Source organism: Saccopteryx bilineata, chromosome 7, assembly GCF_036850765.1.
Source record: "Saccopteryx bilineata isolate mSacBil1 chromosome 7, mSacBil1_pri_phased_curated, whole genome shotgun sequence".
NCBI classification, from domain to species: domain Eukaryota; kingdom Metazoa; phylum Chordata; class Mammalia; order Chiroptera; family Emballonuridae; genus Saccopteryx; species Saccopteryx bilineata.
The window spans coordinates 105,507,603-105,532,730 of record NC_089496.1 but is presented as its reverse complement, the minus strand read 5'-3'; the positions used below and the strand labels follow the sequence as shown (position 1 = coordinate 105,532,730).

The following is a 25,128-nucleotide window of genomic DNA, read 5'->3' as shown; positions in this document are numbered from 1 at the left end:
AAGAACTGAAATATTTATTTATTACTGTCTCCTCGGGCCAATGGCACTCCATGTTACCACAAACTTGTGTTATCACAATTTGCATACAAACAGTGGCGAGTCTTTCCTAGACAACTATTACAGAACAACAAGCTATAAATACGTGAGCACAGAATATAAGAAAAAACTCCAAGGTGAAATGAATTACTCTAGAACATGTTAATAAATGACAGTATCTTTGATCAGTATGACTACCACTTTGAATCTTTCAACAGTCTAAATTCACAGACCTGTTGGGAGATCAACCAGCTGAAGTTCATTTCTCACTAATCCCATGTTGTTTGGTGTTGAGGTAGCAAAAGAAAGAAAACCAGTCAAACTTGTCCATTCAATACCTCTATAATGAGAAATTAAGCAAAGATCAGTCCAATCCCTTTTTGTTTGACCTAAATTTTATTATACAAGTTAACTAAGAAGTACTATTAGTATGAGCTTCTATTTGAAACCATATAACCATGTATTTCCAATATACCTGAAATTATTACTAGTTAGAACTTTATCTCCAAATAACAAGATAGTTGTCAATATTTGCAACAGACACTAACAATTCCAGTCCTCCCATTCTTTATTCCTTATTTTTAAAAATAATAAGAACAGCAGCTCATTTTCTGAGTCAGCCTAGGTTTGTTTTGTAGGATTCTTAACTACAGAACAATTGTAAGCCTAGCTGTGGGTACCTGGGGCTCTGACTCCTGTAAGTTCCCAAGCTGGGCCTGCTGACCTCTACTGGGGATGCTAGAGTCTGCCTCTCCACCCTGGGGGGGGGGGGGGGAGCACACACTTCCTGAAAGGCCTTGATTCTAGGTTTATATAAAACTAACTTCTGCAAATTCATGGACAGACAAAACAGAGATCGTTTTACTTTCCACAAATCACTCAATTTACTCCAAGCAACACTGAGTCAATCGATGTTCTGATACCCATATAAACTCCTGTTCTATAATTCCCGATATTGAAAATAGCACTGGGCCATTATAATTATAAATCTAGTCTAGTAGACAAAGACACAAACTAATCATCTAAAAACACCTACACGTATCCGTCCATTTCAGCTACTTCTAGGTATCTCCCCACAGACTACAAGCCTCAAAGACGCCTGTCTGCAGGCACACAGAGCCGCTCACTAAAGCATACCTGAGTAAACAGCATCATTTAAAAAAACTAGACAGCTCCAACTATTTGCAGTTAGCAGTCACTGGCCATGTGAATACATAAGATTCAAGTACTTAAGATTAAGTCGTTTTAAACAACACACTGAGTATAAAGTAGAAAAACAACTTTCTAAAAGTTGGCCTTTAATTTGCATGTGACTATCTAGAATGGGTCGGGAACCTACGGCTCGCGAGCCAGATGTGGCTCTTTTGATGGCTGCATCTGGCTCACAGACAAATCTTTAATAAAAAAAATGTTAAAAATATAAAACATTCTCATGTATTACAATCCATTCACTTCCTACTGCTCATGATCATGGTTGTGGGTGGCTGGAGCCAATCACAGCTGTCCTCCGGGACAACACCAAATTTTTATTGGATAATGCATAACGTACACGGTTGTTGTATGGCTCTCATGGAATTACATTTTAAAATATGTGGCGTTCATGGCTCTCTCAGCCAAAAAGGTTCCTGACCGCTGATCTAGAAGGTAGTGCGTTTACTGCTAATAGGTTCAGCAGTTTTTATAACATATCCGTGAAATTTTCATAATGGCTTTTCATTCTTTTAATTATTATACTAAAATTGTATTAATTGAAATACAAAGACAACCAGGATTTTAGCATCTTCTTGGGTACCATCTCTGAATATAAAAGGTGAATTATCTTCAAAGTGTCAATTAAGGGGGTAAATTCGTATTAAAAAAGGAGAAGATTCATGCAATCATTCATACCAGCCTGTCTGCGGAGTGTAGCCCTTAGAGTTATTTGATACACCAAGTAACAATTTTTTTTTGTATTTTTCTGAAGCTGGAAACGGGGAGAGACAGTCAGACAGACTCCCGCATGCGCCCGACCAGGATCCACCCGGCATGTCCACCAGGGGCGACGCTCTGCCCCCCAGGGGGCGTCGCTCTGTTGCGACCAGAGCCACTCAAGCGCCTGGGGCAGTGGCCAAGGAGCCATCCCCAGCGCCCGGGCCATCTTTGCTCCAATGGAGCCTCGGCTGCGGGAGGGGAAGAGAGAGACAGAGAGGAAGGAGAGGGGGAGGGGTGGAGAAGCAGATGGGTGCTTCTCCTGTGTGCCCTGGCTGGGAATTGAACCCAGGACTTCTGCACAAAAGGCCAACGCTCGCCCTGGCCGGTTGGCTCAGCGGTAGAGCGTCGGCCTAGCGTGCGGAGGACCCGGGTTCGATTCCCGGCCAGGGCACACAGGAGAAGCGCCCATTTGCTTCTCCACCCCTCCGCCGCGCTTTCCTCTCTGTCTCTCTCTTCCCCTCCCGCAGCCAAGGCTCCATTGGAGCAGAGATGGCCCGGGCGCTGGGCATGGCTCTGTGGCCTCTGCCTCAGGCGCTAGAGTGGCTCTGGTCGCAATATGGCGACGCCCAGGATGGGCAGAGCATCGCCCCCTGGGGGGCAGAGCACCGCCCCTGGTGGGCGGGCCGGGTGGATCCCGGTCGGGCGCATGCGGGAGTCTGTCTGACTGTCTCTCCCTGTTTCCAGCTTCAGAAAAATGAAAAAAAAAAAAAAAAAAAAAAAAGGCCAACGCTCAACCACTGAGCCAACCGGCCAGGGCTGCCAAGTAACAATTTATAAGTACTTTCATTGTTATTCAATAATAAGTATTATCATAGCATGTGTTAAGTCATGTAATTAGTGACATCTATGACCTAACTGACCCAGGATAACGAATCTCACTTTAAAAAATGAATAGCTTACCGATAAACTAACTACTAGGTCTTTATTAAAAATTTCAGAAAAAAAATAATTAAAATGTGCTTTATTTTCTGAAAGTATGTATCAAATTCCTAACATGAATCCTGGCTCAGTAAAATTTTCAGCTTATTGTCAAAATATTTCCTGCTACTCTATGCACATATGCCGTAAGTATAGGAGCTCAATCCTGAAGCCGAGAAACCTTAGCTGAATTCCATCTAACTTCTCACCGATTCCTCAACAGTACTGGTTCCTCCACTGTCAACTTGGGATAATAACAGTGCCCACTGCATTGAACTGTAGTGGAGAGTCAATGAAATGATGCATGCAAAGTGTTAATACTTCACCCAATCCTTAGAACAAGTGCTGATTAAAAGGAGAGCTTTGACTGGTTGGTGTTAGCCACAAGAGGAAACGCCACACTAAAGGCAAGAGAAGGAAATTCAAGAGAAGAAAGTTAGCAGGAAAGAAAGAGAAGTCAGCAGCAGTGGCGGCAGGGACTCCTGGAAGGAGAAAATGAACAGCCTGTGTTGCTGTACCTCAAAAGCACAATGCTTTAGTGAGACACGGAAAGGGCAGCGCACAAGGGGGAGAGAGTCACCAGGCTGCACAGGAGACAGTGCACTGAAGGAAGAGCATTGAAGGATACCTTGTACCCTTCCAGACACGCCCAGCCCAGTCCGCAGCTGCCATGCCTAAAGGGTTAACCCAGGGGTCCCCAAACTACGGCCCGCTGAGGCCATTTATCCGGCCACCGCCACACTTCTGGAAGGGGCACCTTTCATTGGTGGTCAGTGAGAGGAGCAAAGTTCCCATTGAAATATTGGTCAGTTTGTTGATTTAAATTTACTTGTTCTTTATTTTAAATATTGCATTTGTTCCCGTTTTGTTTTACTTTAAAATAAGATATGTGTAGTCTGTATAGGGATTTGTTCATAGTTTTTTTTATAGTCCGGCCCTCCAATGGTCTGAGGGACAGTGAACTGGCCCCCTGTGTAAAAAGTTTGGGGACCCCTGGGTTAACCCCTGCACATTCAGAAAACTCACTGTCTCAGGAGAATGCATTGTTTAGCACTGGTCTGCAAACTCATTAGTCAATAGAGCCAAAGATCAACAGTACAACGATTGATATTTCTTTTGAGAGCCAAATTTTTTAAACTTAAACTATATAGGTAGGTACATTGTTATTAACTTAATTAGGGTACTCCTAAGTTGGCCTTTGCACCCACATGTGGTATTTTGTGGAAGAGCCACACTCAAGGGGTCAAAGAGCCACATGTGGCTTGCGAGCCGTGGTTTGCTGACCACTGGTTTAAGGGGATCACTAAGAATTTTAACCTATATATGGGACCTATGTTTATATAATGTACATAGGACAGAAAATGGCCTTTCTAATACTTTTGTTAAAGATCATCAGAAAATACTGGTAATTTAATAACTTTACATCATACATGTATAACTTCACATTCCATCCTTACTCAGGCATAAAAAGGAAAACAGCCATTAAATCAGCCAACAAGCCACCGAGACCCTTTTAGCCCTCCCTCACAATGTCTGCATACTCATACGACAGCTCACACATCTCGAAACGAAAGAATAAATGTTACGCAGTCCTTTTCTGATGGTGCTTAAACAAAAAAATAAATGAGATTATTAAAATGACTTTATGCAAATTTTCATAAGCAGCTTATAGAAATGAAAAACAAACTAAATAAACCTGAGCAAGGAAATGGTGAGTTCCACTAAGAAAACAGCCTGAACCTTAAGAGAAACAAGGCACAGCAAAAAGAGAGAAATCTCCACTGCATAATGCCCTTTACAAAAAGCAGACAATTAGTACTCATCCTTGATTAGCATAGCCATTAGCTGGACATGAATATTTATTACCCCAAGTGTGCACAGTCAAATAATCACCACGGCAGAGTCTCGGTGGAGAGGAGTGATGAGAACCCCCTGCTGGAGTCCCATGTGTCTGTGAGGTCAACGACACCATGACACTCACCTGACTTCACAGGAGTGGACGCTCAGCTCCTTGTGCAGAAGCCCACTGGTGAGATGGTACACCAGGACAGAGCCATTACCTGTACCTACAAAAATGACGTGGTCACAGAAGAGTCTTTATTGAGGGGGAGTTCCAGAACTTTTCAACACAAGTCTTTTCTCAAGATTTTACATTTATCTTTTATAAAAGGGACCAAAGGTATGTGATAAAAAAAAGACAGCAATTTTTTGTCCTTCTTATCAAAAATGGGCCTAATCTCACATGCTCTGAACTCTTACCTAAGTCAAAGGATCGATTTTCACAGATTTCAAAACCTACTGCCACACATAAAATTTGAAGAAGCACTTTAAGCTTTCTTACACATGGAGATTACACTTTTTGAAATTTGGAATGTTTATTATAGCTAGTCTTCAAAAAGGGCTCCTAGTAGAACTCATTGACCAGTTCTATTTTTTGTTTGGAAGAATTTTGTTTTTGTTTTGTCATTTATATTAAATACATCACAAAGAGATGGTAAAGATAGTTAACTGGATTCTGCAGTCAAAAGAGCCTGAGGTCAAGCCCTGACTCGGCCCTGAACGCTGACCACCTACCTGCCCACACTACATGTGTTTCCATCCCTTTAACAGGGTGTATAACAGATAACCTGTTTTCTGGACATTAAATGAGAACACATATATAAAACACTTAGAACAGTGCCTGACACAAAGCAAGCATATGATTGTTGCTATTTCTATTACTGTAATTATGGTTCATAGTTGTTTTGTCTGAAGCTTATGATCTCGGGTAGAATGTCTAAAATTTAATTAAAAGGGACACAGCCATACTTGAGAAAGTAATATTTCAATCCTCAAACTGCTTTTATAAGTTAAGCAAGAGAAGTGAACAGTATCATTGGTCAAACAATCACTTTCTCACTGCACATGACTTAAAGGGATTAATGAATTCATACAAAGCAATAAATGCAGAAACAACAATAGAATATAATGATAATAAAATGGAGGTAAAAATGGCAGGCTACTTTCAATTTTAGCTTACTGGGCTGAATAAAGCTTCAGAAATATTTTGTAAAACTGTTCTAGAAAAATATAGTATTATACTTGTTTCCATTTATCACCTACGCCACACTTTCTAGTATTCATCTTCTCTAGTGATCTGCAAACACTGAGGCACTTAGTTTATATTTTTGCTTTTATTTCATTATACTGAGTTCAGTAAACAACTTGATACTCATAAACCAGTACAACAGAGCTTATTCTACAAGAGAGGCCTCAGGCCCTGACTTAGCTCTTATCATCGAGCTGTCCCAAGAAATAATTTCCTTCAAGTAACGCAAAAAATCCTGACAAATTAAGCATACTGACCTACTACATACATTGTACACTGACAAATCCTATTAAATTTCTATGGGATTTTACTATCAGTAGCTTCTAAAGCAAAAATTAAGCATTTACTGCATTTATATAAATCTGGTCATGGACTACTGAACCTTAAAATTCAAGTTGCTTGCAGAAGATAGTAATGAAAAAATGGAATAAAAACAATACTGCCAAATAATAATACTCCAATGAGCCTTCAATCCTCACAAGCCAGCCACTGAGCTGACATACCAGCATAACTCAGACATACCAGCAACAAAATAAATGTGGTCAGGGTTTCATTTCAGGGGGAAAAAAAATCACAAACCAGTTTACAGACCTGGGGAGAAAGCCAGAAGCCAACAAACAGCATCTTTACAAAAATTTTAAACAATATATTACTTTTTGATATTTGAGAAATGCATTTGAACCTTGTATTTTAATGGCAAATTAAAATGTTTATTTTTTCTCTAAAGGAAATTATTCACATTACTCTGAAATTAATGTGACAGCAAGTAGAAACCCAGACCATTTTTTCTGTCTACAACACAAAAATATGCAATTTCAATCCAACAGGCAAATCTTTTGTTTACAGAGCCCATAGACACCTTAAACAACTTCTAATATACAATTGTAGCAAAGGAACACTGCTGTTAAAATTTAACTATTAACTGTGACTACATTAATCAGTCAGCCAATACATAATGACAGGCACAGAGAGACCCTGGGATGGTCCAAGGGAAGACAAGGAGTCCGGACTCAGCACCACACAAGGACTATCCTCCCGACCTTTCAGAAAGGGATCCTAGTGCCAGGGTCTCTACCGTTCTGTGTCTGGTGGATAGATTACCACTGTGATTAAAAATAAATAACACCATGGGTGACTTCAAAGGACAGAAAGAAAGAAATATATTTTAAGGTGAGTATTTTACATGATTTCACTTAGCTTCTTCCTCTTTAGTCTCAAAGATAAAAAAGGATTTTCTAGTAACTAGCAAAGTCACCTGTCTCATAAATGTAAAACGTGCACGAAGAACGGAAAAAGAAAACAGGCCCACTACCTACCAACGGCAAGCAGAGGCTGGTACATCTTGATGTTTTTGGTGGTCAGCGGCGGGCACATGCGGACCGTGAACTGCGGCGAGGGCAGCCCCGAGAGCAGCCCTGTGAGCAGGAACTTGAGCTGCACCTCCTGCAGCGCCGAGCCTTTGGGATGCTCTTCCCCAGCAATGGCGCTCTGCCCTGGATGGTAATCAAACCACCAATACAGTAACTATAAGGCATGCTGATCTTCAAAGTCTAAAAAATTTCACTGGAAATACTCTTCGTGCCTAGAAAAAAACATTCAGGTCCGGAAGGTACAAGACAGCACCCTAGGGCTGTACTACACAACGGCGCTGTACCTGGCTACGGGACTGACTGCATCGGCTGACAGCTCAAAGGGTACAGCACTCCCGAGTATCCCTATCCAGAACTGCTCCTCTCTGTCTTCTAAGAACACTGTTTCAGCCAGAACTCCTGGTATTAGGGCACCAAATGCAAGTCAAGAGACTTGGGTGAGAGGACAGCTTACGTAGAGTGAAACCTTGTAGCACTTTCTAAAGGGTTAATTTCAATCAATGCACTTCTAAAAGTGCACAGAAAATCAGTAATCACAAACAACAGATTCAAGAACTCTTTCTAATAACAAATCTTACTCTTTCCATACAATCACAAAATTTAAGCTTTATAATTAAATACACTATATGTAAAATAATATATATTGCATATAACCTATAACTATCGAGAGTTAAATATTAAATGCAGTAACTTCCAGATATAATATTCATACTTAGGTTATCAATCTCAAACTAAAAGTATGGCTACAATAAAAACCAGTGTAACAAAATGTGAATATCAATAGTACAACAAAATCAGTACCACTTACTAACAAGGGTAAACAACTTTTCTTTCTAAGTCACCACTGACCACTGGGATTACACTGTCAAAAATACATAATAAAGAATACATGAGTGTACTTATGTATATACACACAATATAAACTGTGAAAGGAAAAAATGTAAATAATTACTAAGAGTGGGTAATGGGACTCAATCTTTTGAGGCCATAAAGTTATTTTAATAATAACGTTATTTCAAAATCCAGAAGATACACAAAAAAGAATGGCCATCAATTTAATGCAAATAATATGACCTCTTAGGATCACTCCTATAATTAATATCAATCTTTGATTACAAAAGACGGGGTGTAAAGGGATGGAAAGTTCAACAGGTGGGTACATGTTTACCAACCCTCAGTATCTTGAGGTCGGCTCCTGAGAACTCATATTTCTGTTCCAGCATCTTCCACAGAGGCAATTCACAAGGTAGGGCAGGTCAGGCCTTAACAAGCATCAGCCTTTACCCAATGAATATAAATCAGGCCTCTGTATTTAGCTGAATTGCTTTCAATTATCACTAAGTACACAGTGAATTTCAAATTAAGTTTAATTAAAAGTTTTAATTAAAATGTTTTCCAGTAACAAAGCTTTATTTAATACTTTTAAATGAACTACACTGCCAAGAACTGTCATGCAATCTATCCTTGTCTCTTAAAAAATGTAATTTATAACACTTAGATACTTAAACAGCATAAAATTTCAAGATCTTTCATTTAACTGATTAGTTCTGTGCATGTGTGTGTTTATAATTCTTTTCAATTTAATGTTTTTATCAAGTGCAGACAAGGGCAATTAACTAAGAAAATTGTGTTACTGATAAAATGCATTTTGCAAAACAAGTATGTATCTAAACTTCCTAATATGGATTTATGTCTGGAAGGTAAAGAATTTTAAATACAGAAGTTAGTGTCATCGAGCACAAAGACTTTACAACTTACAGGAATCATAAGGAGTCCTGTAAGGTCAGGTCCCGCCTAAGATCACAGTGGAGCAGCCTGGACTGGAGGCCATGGCCACGGGGCAGGCTCCAGTCCAAGGTGAACAGGGTCACGTTTTGGCTTTTCCACTTACTGAGTGTGTGCTTCTGAGCAAGAGTTTTAAATCTCTCTGGGTCTCAGTTTCCACATCAAGTGGAAATAATATTACCAACCTTGCAGGATTGTTCAGGGTAATATACAGAGCATTTAGCACAGCACTTACCATAGTAATAGGCACCTCATAAATGTCATCTCTAATTAAAAATATTAATAAAGTAATGCTCTTTCTTGCAGATCACCTATCAAGCATTTAAACAAAACAACCTACTAAGTAATATCAATTTTCAATTAAGTTATAGAAGAACAAATAATGACACAGAAAATCCTTTATAAACAACAGCCACAATTTTAAAAGAATTAAGCATCAACATGGCTTGGCATATTTATAATTTCTAGTTGTAGAACATTTGAAATCACAAATCTTCATTCTTCCTTTAATATATACTAGCCCTATAATAATTAAATAAGTTGTTAGCCCTGGCCAGTTGTCTCAGTGGTAGAGTGTCAGCCTGGCGTGAAGAAGTCCCAGGTTCGATTCCAGGCCAGGGCACACAGGAGAAGCCCCCATCTGCTTCTCCACCCCTCCCCCTCTCCTTCCTCTCTGTTTCTCGCTTCTTCTCCCGCAGCCAGGGCTCCATTGGAGCAGAGTTGGCCCGGGTGCTGAGGATGGCTCTGTGGCCTCTGCCTCAGGCACTGGAATGGCTCTGGTTGCAGCAGAGCGAAGCCCCAGGTGGGCAGAGCATTGCCCCTTGGTGGGCATGCTGGGTGGATCCCGGTCGGCGCATGCGGGAGTCTGACTGCCTCCCTGTTTCCAACTTCAGAAAAGTACAAATAAATAAATAATAAGTTGGAAGCAGTATTTCAACTTCAAATAAATATTTGTTGAAAGTGCCCTGGCCGGTTGGCTCAGTGGTAGAGTGTCGGCCTGGCGTGAGGGGGACCCGGGTTTGATTCCCAGCCAGGGCACACAGGAGACATGCCCATTTGCTTCTCCACCCCCCCCTCCTTCCTCTCTGTCTCTCTCTTCCCCTCCCGCAGCCAAGGCTCCATTGGAGCAAAGATGGCCCAGGTGCTGGGGATGGCTCCTTGGCCTCTGCCCCAGGCACTAGAGTGGCTCTGGTCGTGGCAGAGCGACGCCCCGGAGGGGCAGAGCATCGCCCCCTGGTGGGCAGAGCATCGCCCCTGGTGGGCGTGCCGGGTGGATCCCGGTCGGGCGCATGCGGGAGTCTGTCTGACTGTCTCTCCCCGTTTCCAGCTTCAGAAAAATACAGAAAAAAAAAAAAATTTGTTGAAAGTAAGAATCACCAACATGTAAAGAAAAAAAGGTATATGTACATTGAAAAGGTATAATTTTTTCTAATTCTGCTCAGTTACTTTATTACTCCTCAATAAATATTTACTGCATTTCTAGAATGTATGAGACTCTGCTCTCTAAATTTTAGTTTCTCGGGTATTAACTTTGACTTTATAATAATTGCAAATCAGCGACTATTCATTTTGCCCTTCAAAAAGAATACCTAACACGAAAGCCAGAGAAGGAAGCAAAGCTCACCGATCATGTTGTCCAGGGAGAGGTCTGGGAGCTTGTTCTGCAGCGCGCCCACAGGAATCCCACAGAAGGACACTGGTGAATACAGAGGTGACACACCAGAGCTACTGCAAAGACATAATAATTACAGATTTTACACACTTACACTGTGCATCATATGATAGTGATTGTAACAAACTACTAATTGCAGATCACGGCATTCCACCTCTTTTTCTTACCCATAGCTAAAATAGCTCTAGCAGGTTTACATAATTCCCTATTAATCGAAGTGTCCATTTTAAAATATTTTTATTATTTTAAAAGGTCCCTTCTATTTTTTTATGATTCTGGTAACTTTTAAAAACACAGAACACAAAGAGACGAGCCCAGTGCTTTGTTTACCTGCTCCGTGAGTTCCGATTGCAAACGGCGGACTTCAGCTCCCATATCATGACCCTCCCGTCACTCACGATGAGCGCGGCCGCGTTCTCATTGACCGGACAACACACCATACTGAAGGGACGGACAGTTTTGGTCACCCTGATCGCATCACACTGGCTTCGTAAATCATAGGTCAGCTCCTGGACAGGATCTGGATCTTAACACCACAACATTGTTTTCTTTTCAACATCAGAAAGCATCCATGTCACTACCACTAGTATTTCTTCTTCTCTGAATAAAACCTCAACTAAAAAGGTTATCATTCCTTCACTAATGGAAAACTTGTCAAAAATGGCTTCCCTATGATTATTACTAATTTATTCAGAATATAAAGATAACTAATTACCTTAATGATTATATACACCAAGTTTAATTTCCAAAATATCTATAAATCATGATAGCTTGTTTTTAAATACTTCTAAATGAAAATGCTTTGAACAGTGACATATGAAATAATAAAGTGCACTTTAGACCATCGTAATTTACAGTGGTCTATAAGCCTAAAAATAATTGTACTTTACAAAAGATGTTAAAGTCACTTTCAATATTATGTAGTCCATTATTTCACAAAACATGATTTCTATTCCCCAGGTTAAGACTGAAACTGACAACTGAATGGCCCGGAGACTTCTTCACCCATGTCCTAAAGCGGAGGAAAAGTCAAAGCAGTGCAATAACAAACGTACATATACAAGGTTGGGCTTGTACTAAAGAAAAAATTCACAAAAGATAATATCTACTTGGCCTCTGGAAACGATCAAGAAGGAATTACAAAATATTACTTTCTTTATTGTACACTAGACAGGCACTACTGTAACACCAAGAGATTACTCTTGGCCTTGTGTTTCATTTTCATGCCCCATAGTACAACCATATTCTTTCTCAAGGCCAGGATTACCATGAACTCTATGATTTGGCTGTTACTTGCTTTATAAAATAATACTGAAGAAAATATGATTAAAATTATTGTGAGATATCAACTTACCTGGTTCCTCATTTGAATTGGTGAAAATACTATTGTAAGATCTCCGAACACGTAAAGTTATACAACCGTTTTCATGCAGGCAAAATAAGCCATCACGTTGAAAGCAGGGTATTACCTTTAAATAAATGATCCATTTATTTTTAAAACACAATAGATTAAAGAGTATATGCTCTGAAACTCATAATCTTATTTAGAGAGTATTGGCAAAAAAAACAAAACAAAACAGAGAAATAAAAATATACCACGTAATCCTGAAGTTTTAAAACTAAATGAACATTTTAAAAAATCCATTTATAATCATAAAAAATGTGTCTTTATCCATGTAACTTAAATAGTTCAATAAATATTTGCAGATCAGTCGACTTTCTAGGGTAAATCAAACCAATCAAAAGTGGGAAAAAAAAAGGAAATGTAACATAACACTGTTAATTTTTAAATAAATAGAAAAGAGAAAGCCTAATGAAGAACTTTTATGATTCTGGTTTTTCTCTATAGAACATTCACAATCAACATCAAGAGAGGTAATTTATGAACTGTTGATACCTGCAGAAATGGAACTCCTGTTCGTTCTATTGCAATCACACCCACTGTTTGATTCACCTCAAGGTCAAGGATTAAAATCTCTCGAGGATAGAGTAACAACATGTGATTCCTTTTGGAAGGCAGATATGACAACTGAAGGCAATCATTGAGTGTCATGAATTCAGCACTGAAAAAAGCAAACGTTTACTTTAGGCATTCAGATATGAGTCCAAGACTTTATTCCTATCAGAAAAAGCTAATAAAGAATTGAATTTTGAACTTTTTTGGGGGGTATATTTCTGAAGTGAGAAGCGGGGAGGTAGAGAGACAGATTCCTGCATGCGCCCGACTGGGATACACCCACCATGCCCACTAGGGGGCGTTGCTCCGTTGCAACCAGAGCCATTCTAGTGCCTGAGGCGGAGGCCATGGAGCCATCCTCAGCGCCTGGGGCCAACTTTGCTCCAATGGAGCCTTGGCTGCGGGAAGGGAAGAGAGAGAGAGAAAGGAGAGGGGGAAGGGTAGAGAAGCAGATGGGTACTTCTCCTGTGTGCCTTGGCCGGGAATCAAACCTGGGACATCCACACTGAGCCAACTGGCCAGGGCTTGAATTTTGTACTTTTCACATAAAAACTATCAATGAGAATGTTCAATTGTTCATGGAATGATCAACAGGGCTAGTACCTAAAACTTAATGGGCCACAATCCAAATTATGACAATAATACCACATAGGTTGAGATGTGTTTAAAGTAGTAATATTAAGTCTATAAGATGATCTGAAAAGTCTATGATATATTAGGCATTCATAAGATAGTAGTTTTAGTTTACAATTAGAAGTACTAACCAGATTGCTGAAATCAAGACTCAGGAATAAAACTGACAGGGTGATTAGGGCCACTGGCGCAGGGGTCATCTGTGAAATGGACAAGTCCTTCCTCTACTCTGCTTTCCTTCCTAATTTACGCTGTCCTAAATCTTGCTGAAACAAAGTGTATTTTACTAACAGAACTTTCTTCTGTGTAAATAATATATAAAATTATACAAAGATTATAAAAGTCTCAAAAATAATTTTAGTAATTTGTGATTATTACGTATATGTCAACAAAACCTTCTTATAGAAAATATATTTCAATAGGAATAGACATACAGTTGTGTTCTAATTTTTACATAATGTTATTAAAAGGTTCTGAAATTTAAAATAAAGATTAGAGGACTAGAGAGAGGGATATGGACTGCATCAGAATCTGGCTCTGCCATTTCTTGTTTCAATGAGCTGAGTAACATTCAAAACCATGGGAGACACAATTTCTGAATTTATAAAATGGGAACAGTGCTACTACACAGGACTGTAGTAAGAGTATATGTAATAATGTATGTGAAAACACCCAGAGCACTTCTAATTGAAGGGAAAAAGAACTCATTTCCCTAAAACTCAGGATGAACATATGATTCAGATGACATAAAATGCAACATATCACAACGTATAAAACCACTCTGATTACACAATAATTTATTTGAGACAGAATAAAAGAATAAATGGAAAGTTCTCTAAAGATACTTAAGGAGCAATCTTAAATTATTTTGGCACAGGGTGAAGAATAAATGAGTAAACTTAACCAGCCTACGGTTTAACATGTAAAAAATTATATTTGCATATAAATTCAAAAGGTATTTGTAGAGCAACTTGTATTTTACCATATATTTTTCAGGTGATTACCCACAAAGTCTAGATAGAATAATATTAGCATATTAAACATGAGACTCTTTTAAAACAAATGCCAAAAAAACTACCAGAAAAATAAAAATATAAGAATAACTTTAGTAAAAAGACAGAAATCTACAGTGTGTCCGTAAAGTCATGGTGCACTTTTGACCCGGTCACAGGAAAACAACAAAAGACGATAGAAATGTGAAATCTGCACCAAATAAAAGGAAAACCCTCCCAGTTTCTGTAGAATGATGTGGCAGCATGTGCGCATGTGCAGATGATGACGCAACACCATGTAGACAGCGGAGCAGCACACCGCCATGCCAGTCGAGATGTGGACAGTACAGAGGAAAGTTCAGTGTGTTCTGTGGCTCGATAAATTTGAATCTGTGACCAAAGTGCAACGTGAATATTGGTGCGTTTATAACGAAGTGCCACCACATAGGAATAACATTACTCGGTGGGATAAGCAGTTGAAGGAAACTGGCAGTTTGGTGGAGAAACCCTGTTCTGGTAGGCCATTAGTCAGTGATGAGTCTGTAGAGGCTATACGGGATAGCTACCTAAGGAACCCTAAAAAATCTGTGCGTGAGCCCACATCGATCTGCACTGAATAGGTATGAAACTGGGAGAGTTTTCCTTTTATTTGGTGTAGATTTCATACTTCTATCATCTTTTGTTGCTTTCCTGTGACCGGTCAAAAGTGCACCATGCTTTTATGGACACACTGTATTTCTAATTCATAAAATCAGTTACTTAAAATAAATATTCAGTTGCAATTTCTGACATGAACAATAATAGCTAGCTTTTACCAAACTAATGCTAAGTATCAGCCACTATGTTAATTATTAAGTTATTGTGTGTATTAATCCTTACAGCAACCCTGTGAACTCCTTTTAAACACAATTTTAGAGACTGGGAGAGAGAAATTTGAGCAAAATTAAACAATCTTCAGAGTCATATATCTATAATCTCCTCTAGAATCCTGGCCCTTAACCAGGATGAGAACATCTTTATATGCAAAAGAAAAATACCCATATTTTACAGCTAATGGGATAGAAGTCAGAAAAATGTATTTAAAATGAAAATTCAGATTTTATCTTCAAATTTCAAATATATTCAATACCCACGATATTAGAATATTCATCTCATATTTTCAAAAGTAAAAATTGGAAGTCAAAATTTTAATCTGTAAAATATCAGTGGGTGGAATCTGGCTCCATTAGTGGAAAGAAAGGAGCCGCGTTAAATGCCAAGTCTCCTCTTAGGAAAGGAGACAAAAAATATTTTCCTTTTGTAAGTTCATAAGTGGAAATGAAAGGAAGGGATGAAGAAGAAAATCAATCTTAATACGGTTCAAAATTGACTTTTGCAAGAACAAATGATAAACAGGCGAATGTTGTTGCTAGTTTTACACTGTAACTGACCTAGGTTTCTCCTGAGTGATCAAGATTTTGACTTTATGAAGAGCCTTCTTAGCCCCCGTGGCTGCAGCCAGCTTGTTATGAGCTGGGCTCGAGTGTGGGCTGGAGATGTAGACTTTTTTCCCAGGGCCTGCCGGAGGCTTGGACGGGGAGAAGTCTGAGATGAACACAATGCCCTCGCTGGCGAGCACTAGACATAGAGAAGCAGACCGCTGATTCAAGGTCAATCACGTTTAGCACAGTGTTTCCAATTCTGAGAGCAAGGTAATGATAATGTTAATAACATAGAATGGGAAGTGTTGTGTAATCACCACAGAGCAGAAATGTTCTTCCAGTTGAAGTGAAACAGTGGTCCATTATAATTTGTCAGAGGCCCCACTATCAGCATTCTAAATTCATGTTTTGTATTAAAATATACCAGAAGGTTACTGGCAGAAAGAACAAATGTTTGTTCTTCCAAATAATTCAGTGCACAGATTTTCAATAAAAACCTTCCCTTGTTATATCCCCTAACTTCAAAATCTAAACGCTCTTTTGAATATAAAATCTACAGAAGAAAACCCCCATATATTACACAGAGGCTCTGCATAGCTCATTCAGCTAAGTTCAAATATTTGATTTGATGGTACAAATTTTTTATGATCATCATGAGCTACTCAGTTTAAATACATTTCCTCTTTCTTCTGGAGCACCAGGTTGAACCGTGGGATGTATAAAGTGTCTTCTTCTCTAGTAACAAACTATAGAAATGATCCCTGAAAGTACAGTCTTTCCTCCTCATTGTATCTAGAGTAAAGGCAGAGTGCCAACAGAGGTCCACGACCTAACACAACAACCCGCTCACTCTCCCGCACCCCATTCTCCCATTCCCTTTACCCTGTCTTCCTTTTGTCATGCTACTAACAACCTCTTACTATACTAGCCTTTATTAACTCCTTATGCTCCGAGTCTAGGCTCTGACCCTCTCACTAGAATGCAAACGTGACGAGGGCAGGAATTCTTGTCATGTTCCACCGACATGTTCTAGGTCCCAGAAAAGGCCTGACATATAGTAACAGCTCAAGAAATATCTGTTGGATAATCGAATAAACCATTTTCTAAATAATTTAGTCCTAAAAATGTCTGCCTAAAAACAAACCTAGTTTGGATGAGGAGCTCAGTAAAGGGTCTAAAGCACATTGGCACAAAAAAAGCTCTGCAAGGAAAACTCCCCTTGGCTCTTCTGTTCCCCACACGCATCTGGTTATGGCACTCAACACACACGGCATGAATTACGACAGCTGGCTTTTTAAAGGAAGAACTGAGTCTGGCAGATTAAATGAAGCCTTTAACTTAGGTCCTTTGTTCCAGAGAAACAAAGTTAATGAAGTTTGAGTTAGAACGGCACAGCAACTCTCTCTCCCGGCTAATCTAATTCTACTCACAGGTTCCACACCGGGAAGGTCAAACTTGCTGATTCAAATTTCTAAGTATCAAAATCCTTGCCCGTGCTATGCGCTATGATTTAGTAGCTGTATTAGGAGCTGCAGGGGCTGAATAGGACCTTAGAGATGTGCCTCTCCACTCCGCTCAGTTGTTTTAACATTTCAGATACACGACGTGTGTGTAACTTATGCGAATAGCATTAATGGTATTATAAATAAATACCTCAACTCACTTGCCACACAAAACTATTACTCACAAGTCAAATGTGAAGGATCAAAAGGGTCAAAAGAAAAAGACAGGATATTATCGGCATAGCTCTTCTTCCACAGTTTGGTGCCCGTGTCTGCGTTCCAGAGCGCTATGTAATTTGGCGGGTGGATGGCAAGCAGCAAATCCCGGGAAGCATCCTGACTCCATAACCACTGAACATCTGCCAAGACCAGACAGAGGCGAAACTCAGACATCGTCCTTCAGAAAGACCTGGATAACATGGCCTTGATATTCAGATCTTTCTTTTTACTAATCCTTAAACTCTTAACTTTCCCTCTGCCACCAGTGTGTATGTATATGTGTCAAGACTACAGAGGAAAGGTTCTTTTACATAAAAATGAGCTGTGTGGCCTGACCAGGCGGTGGCACAGTGGACAGAGCATCAGACTAGGATGCGGAGAACCCAGGTTCAAGACCCCAAGGTCACTGGCTTGAGCCCAAGATCACTGGCTCAAGCCAGGGGTCACTCGGTCTGCTGTAGCCTCCTGATCAAGGCACATATGAGAAAGCAATCAATGAACAACTAAGGTGCTGCAACGAAGAATTGATGCTTCTCATCTCTCTCCCTTCCTGTCTGTCTGTCCATCTCTGTCTCTCTCTGTCACACACAAAAAAATAAAAAATGGGGGAAAAAAAAACGAACTGTGTGGACATTAGAATCTCAAGATCAAAATTTTCAAGGAATCTAAAATATTACTTTAAAGAAAATATAAGGCTCTTTGCAGCAATCGATACTTAGACTGTCCCAGGCATTATCATTAACGTCAGACTCTCATGTTTTTGTGGAATTTCTCAATAGAACTTAGCAGTTTGAGTTATTTTTCACAAAAATAAATAGGATAAAGATCTAGTTCAGTATGTAGCACAAACGTACTCAATAAATATCTTTAAACAGTCATTTTAAAAATTTATTCATTCAAAACAGCCACTTAGTCAAAGCCTTGAATCCAAAGAATAGTGTATTGGTTTTAGATCAATCAACAAACAAGCAAACAAATGATCTATACAAAAATGAAAATAAAATTTTGATCACCTCCATTAATAGAAAGTAAGTGATGAGGGCTAATACAAAATAGCAGTTTGGCCAAGTTTACTTAAACTATATCTTCATTTACAAGGTTGTTTACAGCAGGTTGACTTTTCTCACCAAGCTTGACTGAGACTGATGTTGAAATTAATGCATTTTACTAAAACCAAAACCAGCTGAGATTTGAGGAAATATGTCCAGAAGTACCCTGATAAGGATAAAAAAAAACTAGCTTCAAGACTGGTAGAATACACTAAACATAATCCACTTACTTAAGTGGGGGAAGTGACGAAATGGAATGAATGGAAAAAAACCACGCTGAAGGGAAGTGGATAAATATAAACACCTGACAGAGCACAGACTTTCCTCACCCTGAATAGGCTTGGCGTGTTCCTGGATCTCACACTGAGCCACGCCTGCTGCCACATCCCAGACAATGATCTTTCCACTGACATCAGCAGAAGCGAGGCGCAAGGAATACGGCGAGCCGATGTTATGGTGATAATTTTCTCTGGCCCACTTAACCTAGTATCAAAAAGAAATAAAAATAAGTAAATACTTGTACTGGATGAACTTAAACATAATTTTCAAAGAGCATCCACCCAAACCCACACTATATTCAACACCTGTATTACAAAAATATTTAGAAAGATTAAACAGGAACCTGGTTTCCATCTTGAAAGTTAGACATTTTTATTATTTATGATATTTTTAAGGTTGCAACTAAAATATTTTTGAAAACATCACCATGTTCCTGCCTTTAAAATATGAAAAATGATGCATAGCCTTAGTATTCTGGGAACTTCAGGTAAAACAGCTTATCATAAAATGCTAATAATCACTGGTACGCCATTTGGGCATTCTAATTATCAAATGTTACAATCATGAAACCTAATTGCGACAGAACAGCTAAAGCCCCAAATTGCTAAGTAGAATGCTTTTCCGTTCTCTAGTCTCCTAATTAAAAGGAGACTTAGAGATGTAATAACCTGGCAGAGAAAAATAAAACAACTCTGGCTGTCCCTCTTTCATAAAATGGGGGGAAATGTTAACAGGTGTTTTTTTCTAAAACAAAACATAGGCTTTTTATACTTCTAGCAATATTGTGAGAACAGAATTTTCAAAATAAAGACCTTAAAATTTCCAGTGCAAATCAGATTCATCCTGACATCAAATTCAGACAGTCAGGAATGAAACCGCCCTCATTCTGAGCCGCGGCTTTCCCGGGCCACAACCCGCCCCCTCTCCTCTAGCTCAGTATCTTGCTTGTTTTCTTCAGAGCATTTACCACATGCCAATTCGTAATTCTTTTATTTAGTTTGTTTTAACCTATCACCAACTCATGAACTATAAACTAGCTCCACAGGGGAGAACCGTGTTTACACTGCAATTCCCAATCGTCCACTTTGCTCGTGGTATCCTGTGAAGCACAGTTTTACATTTTGACGTAGTCCAATTTATTTTTTCTTTTTCTGCTTTACTCAAGAAACTGCTGCCTGACCAGACGGTGGCATAGTGGATAGAGCGTCGGACTAGGATGCGGACCCAGGTTTGAGACCCTGAGGTCGCCAGCTTGAGCGCGGACTCATCTGGTTTGAGCAAAGCTCACCAGCGTGGACCCAAGGTCACTGGTTCGAGCAAGGGGTTACTTAGTCTGCTGAAGGCCCGCAGTCAAGGCACATATGAGAAAGCAATCAATGAACTAAGGTGTCGCAACGAAAAACTGATGATTGATGCTTCTCATCTTTCTTCATTCCTATCTGTCTGTCCCTATCTATCCCTCTCTCTGTAATAATAATTAAAAAAAGACACTGCTTTCTCCAACGTCAAGAAGGTTGATACGTACATATACATGTAGCACTTGAATTCCATCTAGACAAATTCCAAGCAGTGTGTGTGTGTGTGTGTGTGTGTATTTTAAATCACCTAGACACATCATAGTCAAATTGTGAAACCCAAGGATAAGGAGAGTCTTGCAGGCAGCCAGATGACTAAAGACACACCGCAGAGAAACAAAGAGGTCCTCATCAGAAACTACACGACCAGGAGGACAGTGGAGTAATGCCTTTCAAGTACTACAGGAAAACAGCTGGTGACATACATCCTCAGGCAAATAAAAACTGAGAGAATCAACCAATATTAGATATAATACCTCAAGAACTTGAAGCATCTTTTTCAGGCAGCGGGAATATAGTAACAGGCTGAAACTTAGATCTACACAAATGAAAACTGCAGAAATGCCAAAAAGACAGGAGGGAGGGGCAGAGGGCGGGAAGAAGGGGGAGAGAGAAAAGGAGAGAGAGTATATAAAAGATATTTTTCACAAACAAACAATCAAACCGCCTATACCTAACATCAGACTTAACAGGGAAAAGCTGCGTGTTTCCTGCTAGGCTCAGGAACAGGACAAAACATCCGCTCACCACTCCTATCACCTTTGTAGAGGCCCAGACAATGCAGTATGGCAAAAGAAAGGACACATTATCAATGAAAAACTAAACTGTTACTGGCAGATCACATGATTTTATATGAAAAATTCCTCCCCAATCCACTATAGCTAATGAGTTTAACAAGATCTCAGGACACAGGTCAACATACAAAAATCAATAGTATTTTTTCCTAGCTCACATTATATATATTAAAAAATTTCCTCAAAATGGATCAAGAACCTTAATGTAAGAGCTAAAACTATAAAATTCTTAGAAGAAAACAAAGGTGTAAACCTTTCTGACACTGAAAAAAGCAATGGTTTCTTAAACAAAGCAAAAAAACTAGATAAAATGAACTATAACAAAATTAAAAACTTTTGTGCTCCAATAGGACATAGGCAAAAAAGTGAAAGACAACTGACAGAATGAAAGAAAATATCTTCCAACCATACATTTGATAAGGAACTTGTATCTAGAAAACATGAACTCTTACAACTCAATAATAAGACAATACAATTTAAAAACGGGTGAAGGACTAACAAGACATTTCTCAAAAACATATACAAATGACGAATGAGCACATGAACAGATGCTCAGTATCATTAGCCATCAGTAAAATGCAAACAAAAACCACAACAAGAACCACTCCAAAGCCACTAGGATGACTATAGTTCAAGGATAGATATTAACAAGTGTTGGTGAGGGTATAGACAAATCAGAATCTTCACACACAGCTAATAGGAATGTAAAACAGCGCAGCCTCTCTGGAAAAGTCTGGCAGTTCCTCAAAAGTTAAATATACCAGTTACCATAGGAATCAGTAATTCTATTACTAGGCATATATTCGAGAGAAATGAAAACACAGGTTCACACACACAAAAAAGGACAGAAATGTTCATAACAGCATTACTCATAATACCCAAAAAGCCCATCAATACATAAACGTGGTTTATCCATAAAGTGGCACATTATTCAATAAAAAAAAGTAACAAAGTACTAACACTGATACAACATGCATGAATCTTGAAAATATTATGCCAGGTGAAAGAACTGGACAGATTTTATTTACACGAAATGTCCAGAGTAGGTGCATCTACAGCAGGGGTCTCAAACTCGCAGCCCACGGGCCACGAGTTTAAGACCCCTGATCTACAGGATAGAAAGATTAGTGATCGCCTTAGGATGAGGGGGATGGGAAAAGGTGGGGGGGGGGGTGACCGTTAATGGCTACAGGGTTTCTTTTTGGAGTTAGGAGATTGTGGTCATGGCTGCCCAACTCTGTGACTGTACTAAAAACCACAGAATGCTACACTTTACATTGGTGAACTTTATGATCAGAGTATCTCAAAGCTGCTATCAAATAAATAAATAAAAGACCTTGAATCTCTACCTCCACTCTCTCCAAAAATTTCAGATGACCATAAGGCAATTGCCTGAGGCGGTGCAAATTTTGGGTGTTGCAACTTTAAACCCACTGACTTCCCACAAACTCAGCTTATTGTAAGGCTGTCATCTGGTCACTCAGGAACTTTGGAATCATTCTAGTCTGACCCTCCCTTAAAGTTGGTTACTCTAATAAAACTATCAAGTTTACCTCTTAATCAGCTCCTAAACAAGACTCCTTCTTGCCTCAGCTTTCTTTCAGGCCCTTAGAATTTTCTGCTGAAATTGCTGCAAAAGTCTCATCTCACTGCCTCGTCTTGCCTTTCTCCAACAGACCCTCCTCTCCTGCCAGAGGAAGTCTTTCTAAAATGCAAATATGATCATATCAGCCTCCTACTTAGAAATCCGATTTTTTTTCATGATCTTATGACACTTGCAGGGCAGGTGAATGTCTGGCCGCCCCCTCCATCACCCCTATGTGTGTATCCCATGTTTTAGTGACCCTTCGCAAGTGGTTTCCCTGGGTATATTCTTCTTTTTTCCTGAATTGCTCCTCCCTCAGTTTACTGGTCCCTAAAATGAGGACTTCAGTGATCCTCCCCAGTTCCCTACAACTAGGTAACATGTCTTCCCACAGCATACTACCCAAGTCTCACTTGTCACACTGTATGTGTGTTTTCATCCTTCCTTACTAGACCATGAACTGCGAGAGGGCTTGCCTTCTTCTCTCCTTAGCACATGCTAAGTGCTCAAAACTAATAATGAGTGCATTGTCCACCAAATGGCAGAAATGGTATTTTCCATCAGCTTTAAAGTGACCTAAGAACTAGCATTTAATAACTCACCCTGGATCGACATTAAACCAAATGCATGGAAATATATACTAGGTTAACCCCAAACAGATTATTAAATAGGAAAATCATTCAACATTTATACATACAACTTACTGAGATCCTAACATTAAAAACTTCAGAACAGACAATATGTTACAGGACCCAAGTGGAATCTGACTTACCTTGACAACATCAGCTTTGTGTTTTTCTAAAACTTGAAGCGTTTGGGCAGTATTGGAATCAATCACTACCACCAGCGAATGACATCCATAAGCAATGAGACCTTGCCAGCCCCTAACAAAACAGTAACGTTAAAATTTAAGTAAAACAAAGCAAGAGGCCTCTTGCCAAAAGACATCCTAGAAAAATGATAAGTCTAACTAATAAGTAATACCATTAGTAAAATTATTATTGAAGCCCAAAGGTCGGCCTTTTACATGACCTCATTTAAATAAAAGGTTCAGCTAAGCTCAAAAATGCTTAATGAAATTTGGTTTTCATTGGGGTAAGAAAGGTTCTAAGAGATTTGCATATGGAGCCAGTGAGAAAGTAGAAAGCTACCCCACGCCTCTAGTTGTCTTTGAGGACATCCTGCTTGTCTTACTCCACTTCGAACCCTGAGCGCCTCCCAAATGCTGGGATCAAAATGTCCAGCAGCCTCCGCTCTATCTAGACTTTGGCTTTATATTAGTCTACTTACTGATTTTCAGAGCTACAGTGTTATTTTCCAGTAAAAAGGTAAACGTGAAGCGAAGGACAGGTGAGAGCAGGTGCCTAGGACAGGAGGGCGCATCGCTGGGTGAAGGAAGGGAAGGGTCGGGGATAACTGAAGAAGAGGGCAGCACTAGGAAGACAGTGGTCGGGGGCACTGGGCGTGGAGGAAGGAAACCGCAGGAGAGGTAGGGAGCGAAATGGATGTTTGAAGGTGCGGGAGAAAGAGCAGCGAGAAACAAAGACCCAGGGAAGAGGGCAAAAATGCACACGGTAAGTTCCCACACGGGGCATTTACTCCTTTTACAGCAACAACAAAAATCCAGCATTTAAAAGAAAATCTCTAGCATAGGAAGGCGGCACCCAGTCCTGGCGAGGCCAAACTAATCAGTCGGGGCAAGCTCTTGTTCCTTTCACAGACTTCCCCTTCCCTTCACACACTTTTGGCCAAGCCCGGCCGCCTCGACACCCGGCGCCCTCACCAGTCCACTGCCGCCTTGTTGTGGGCGTTGAGGGCTCCGGTGAGGGTGCGGGCCGACACCTTGAAATTCACCGTGAAAGGAAACATCACGGCAGTCCACCAAGATCTCGGAGCCCACCGGCGTTCCGGAAGCGGTGGCCTCGGGCACTTCCGTTCCAAATGTAGTCCGGGTGGAACCACCCGCGCCGCCGTTTAGTTCCGCCCGAACGTAGGTTTCATTCTTGATTTCCCTGACCTTGTTCCGCCACTCCTGGTTCCGCTTTCTTCCAGGTTCCGCCGCTGTGCATAAGCCTGGGCTGTACCTTGGAGGAAGTGTTGCGCCTCCTTCTGTCAAGTCTGGTTTTTGTTTTTTGTTTTTTCAGATGGAGACTTCGTAGGCCTCTGTACCTTGCTGGAAATGGTGAAAGAAGAGCTAGAAAGTCCGATTTAGCCTTTCTGCCTCTGGTCAGTTAACTTAGGGCAATCACCAACGCCAGGCCCTGTTGCATGCGCCGGTGTTGCCTTGGTGAAGACAGTCTCCGCTCACACGCAGTTTATAGAGTCAATGCATGAATGGAAATAAGTGGATGAAATGGAGAGAGTGAATGAGATTCACGGCTCTAATAGGAAGATTTCCAAGTATGGTTGTAATGCGGGTGGTGGAGGCCAGGCAGGTTCGTGTTGGACTGCGGCACACCACAGAAGAACCGCGGAACCAAAGGGCGTTGGGCCATTGCAGTT

The 25,128-nt window shown here is 40.1% G+C and overlaps 1 protein-coding gene and 1 pseudogene across 2 annotated transcripts in view; both read right to left on the bottom strand.

The window, feature by feature from the left end:
* WDR11 (WD repeat domain 11) overlaps positions 1-24,547 on the bottom strand; it is a 53,144-nt gene extending 28,597 nt beyond the window's left edge. For both annotated transcript variants that reach the window (XM_066238419.1, XM_066238420.1), the window contains exons 1-12: positions 24,410-24,547; positions 23,399-23,510; positions 18,943-19,096; positions 17,531-17,704; positions 15,853-16,039; positions 12,738-12,903; positions 12,195-12,309; positions 11,171-11,366; positions 10,793-10,896; positions 7,330-7,506; positions 4,907-4,991; positions 270-376 (exon numbers count right to left, since the gene is read on the bottom strand). In XM_066238419.1, coding sequence (XP_066094516.1) covers positions 270-376; positions 4,907-4,991; positions 7,330-7,506; positions 10,793-10,896; positions 11,171-11,366; positions 12,195-12,309; positions 12,738-12,903; positions 15,853-16,039; positions 17,531-17,704; positions 18,943-19,096; positions 23,399-23,510; positions 24,410-24,495 — 1,663 coding nt within the window. In that variant the 5' untranslated portion in view covers positions 24,496-24,547. The remainder of the gene's footprint in view (positions 1-269; positions 377-4,906; positions 4,992-7,329; positions 7,507-10,792; positions 10,897-11,170; positions 11,367-12,194; positions 12,310-12,737; positions 12,904-15,852; positions 16,040-17,530; positions 17,705-18,942; positions 19,097-23,398; positions 23,511-24,409) is intronic.
* On the bottom strand, positions 16,441-16,620 carry LOC136311294 (small nucleolar RNA U3; annotated as a pseudogene).
* Positions 24,548-25,128: the final 581 nt, after the last annotated feature.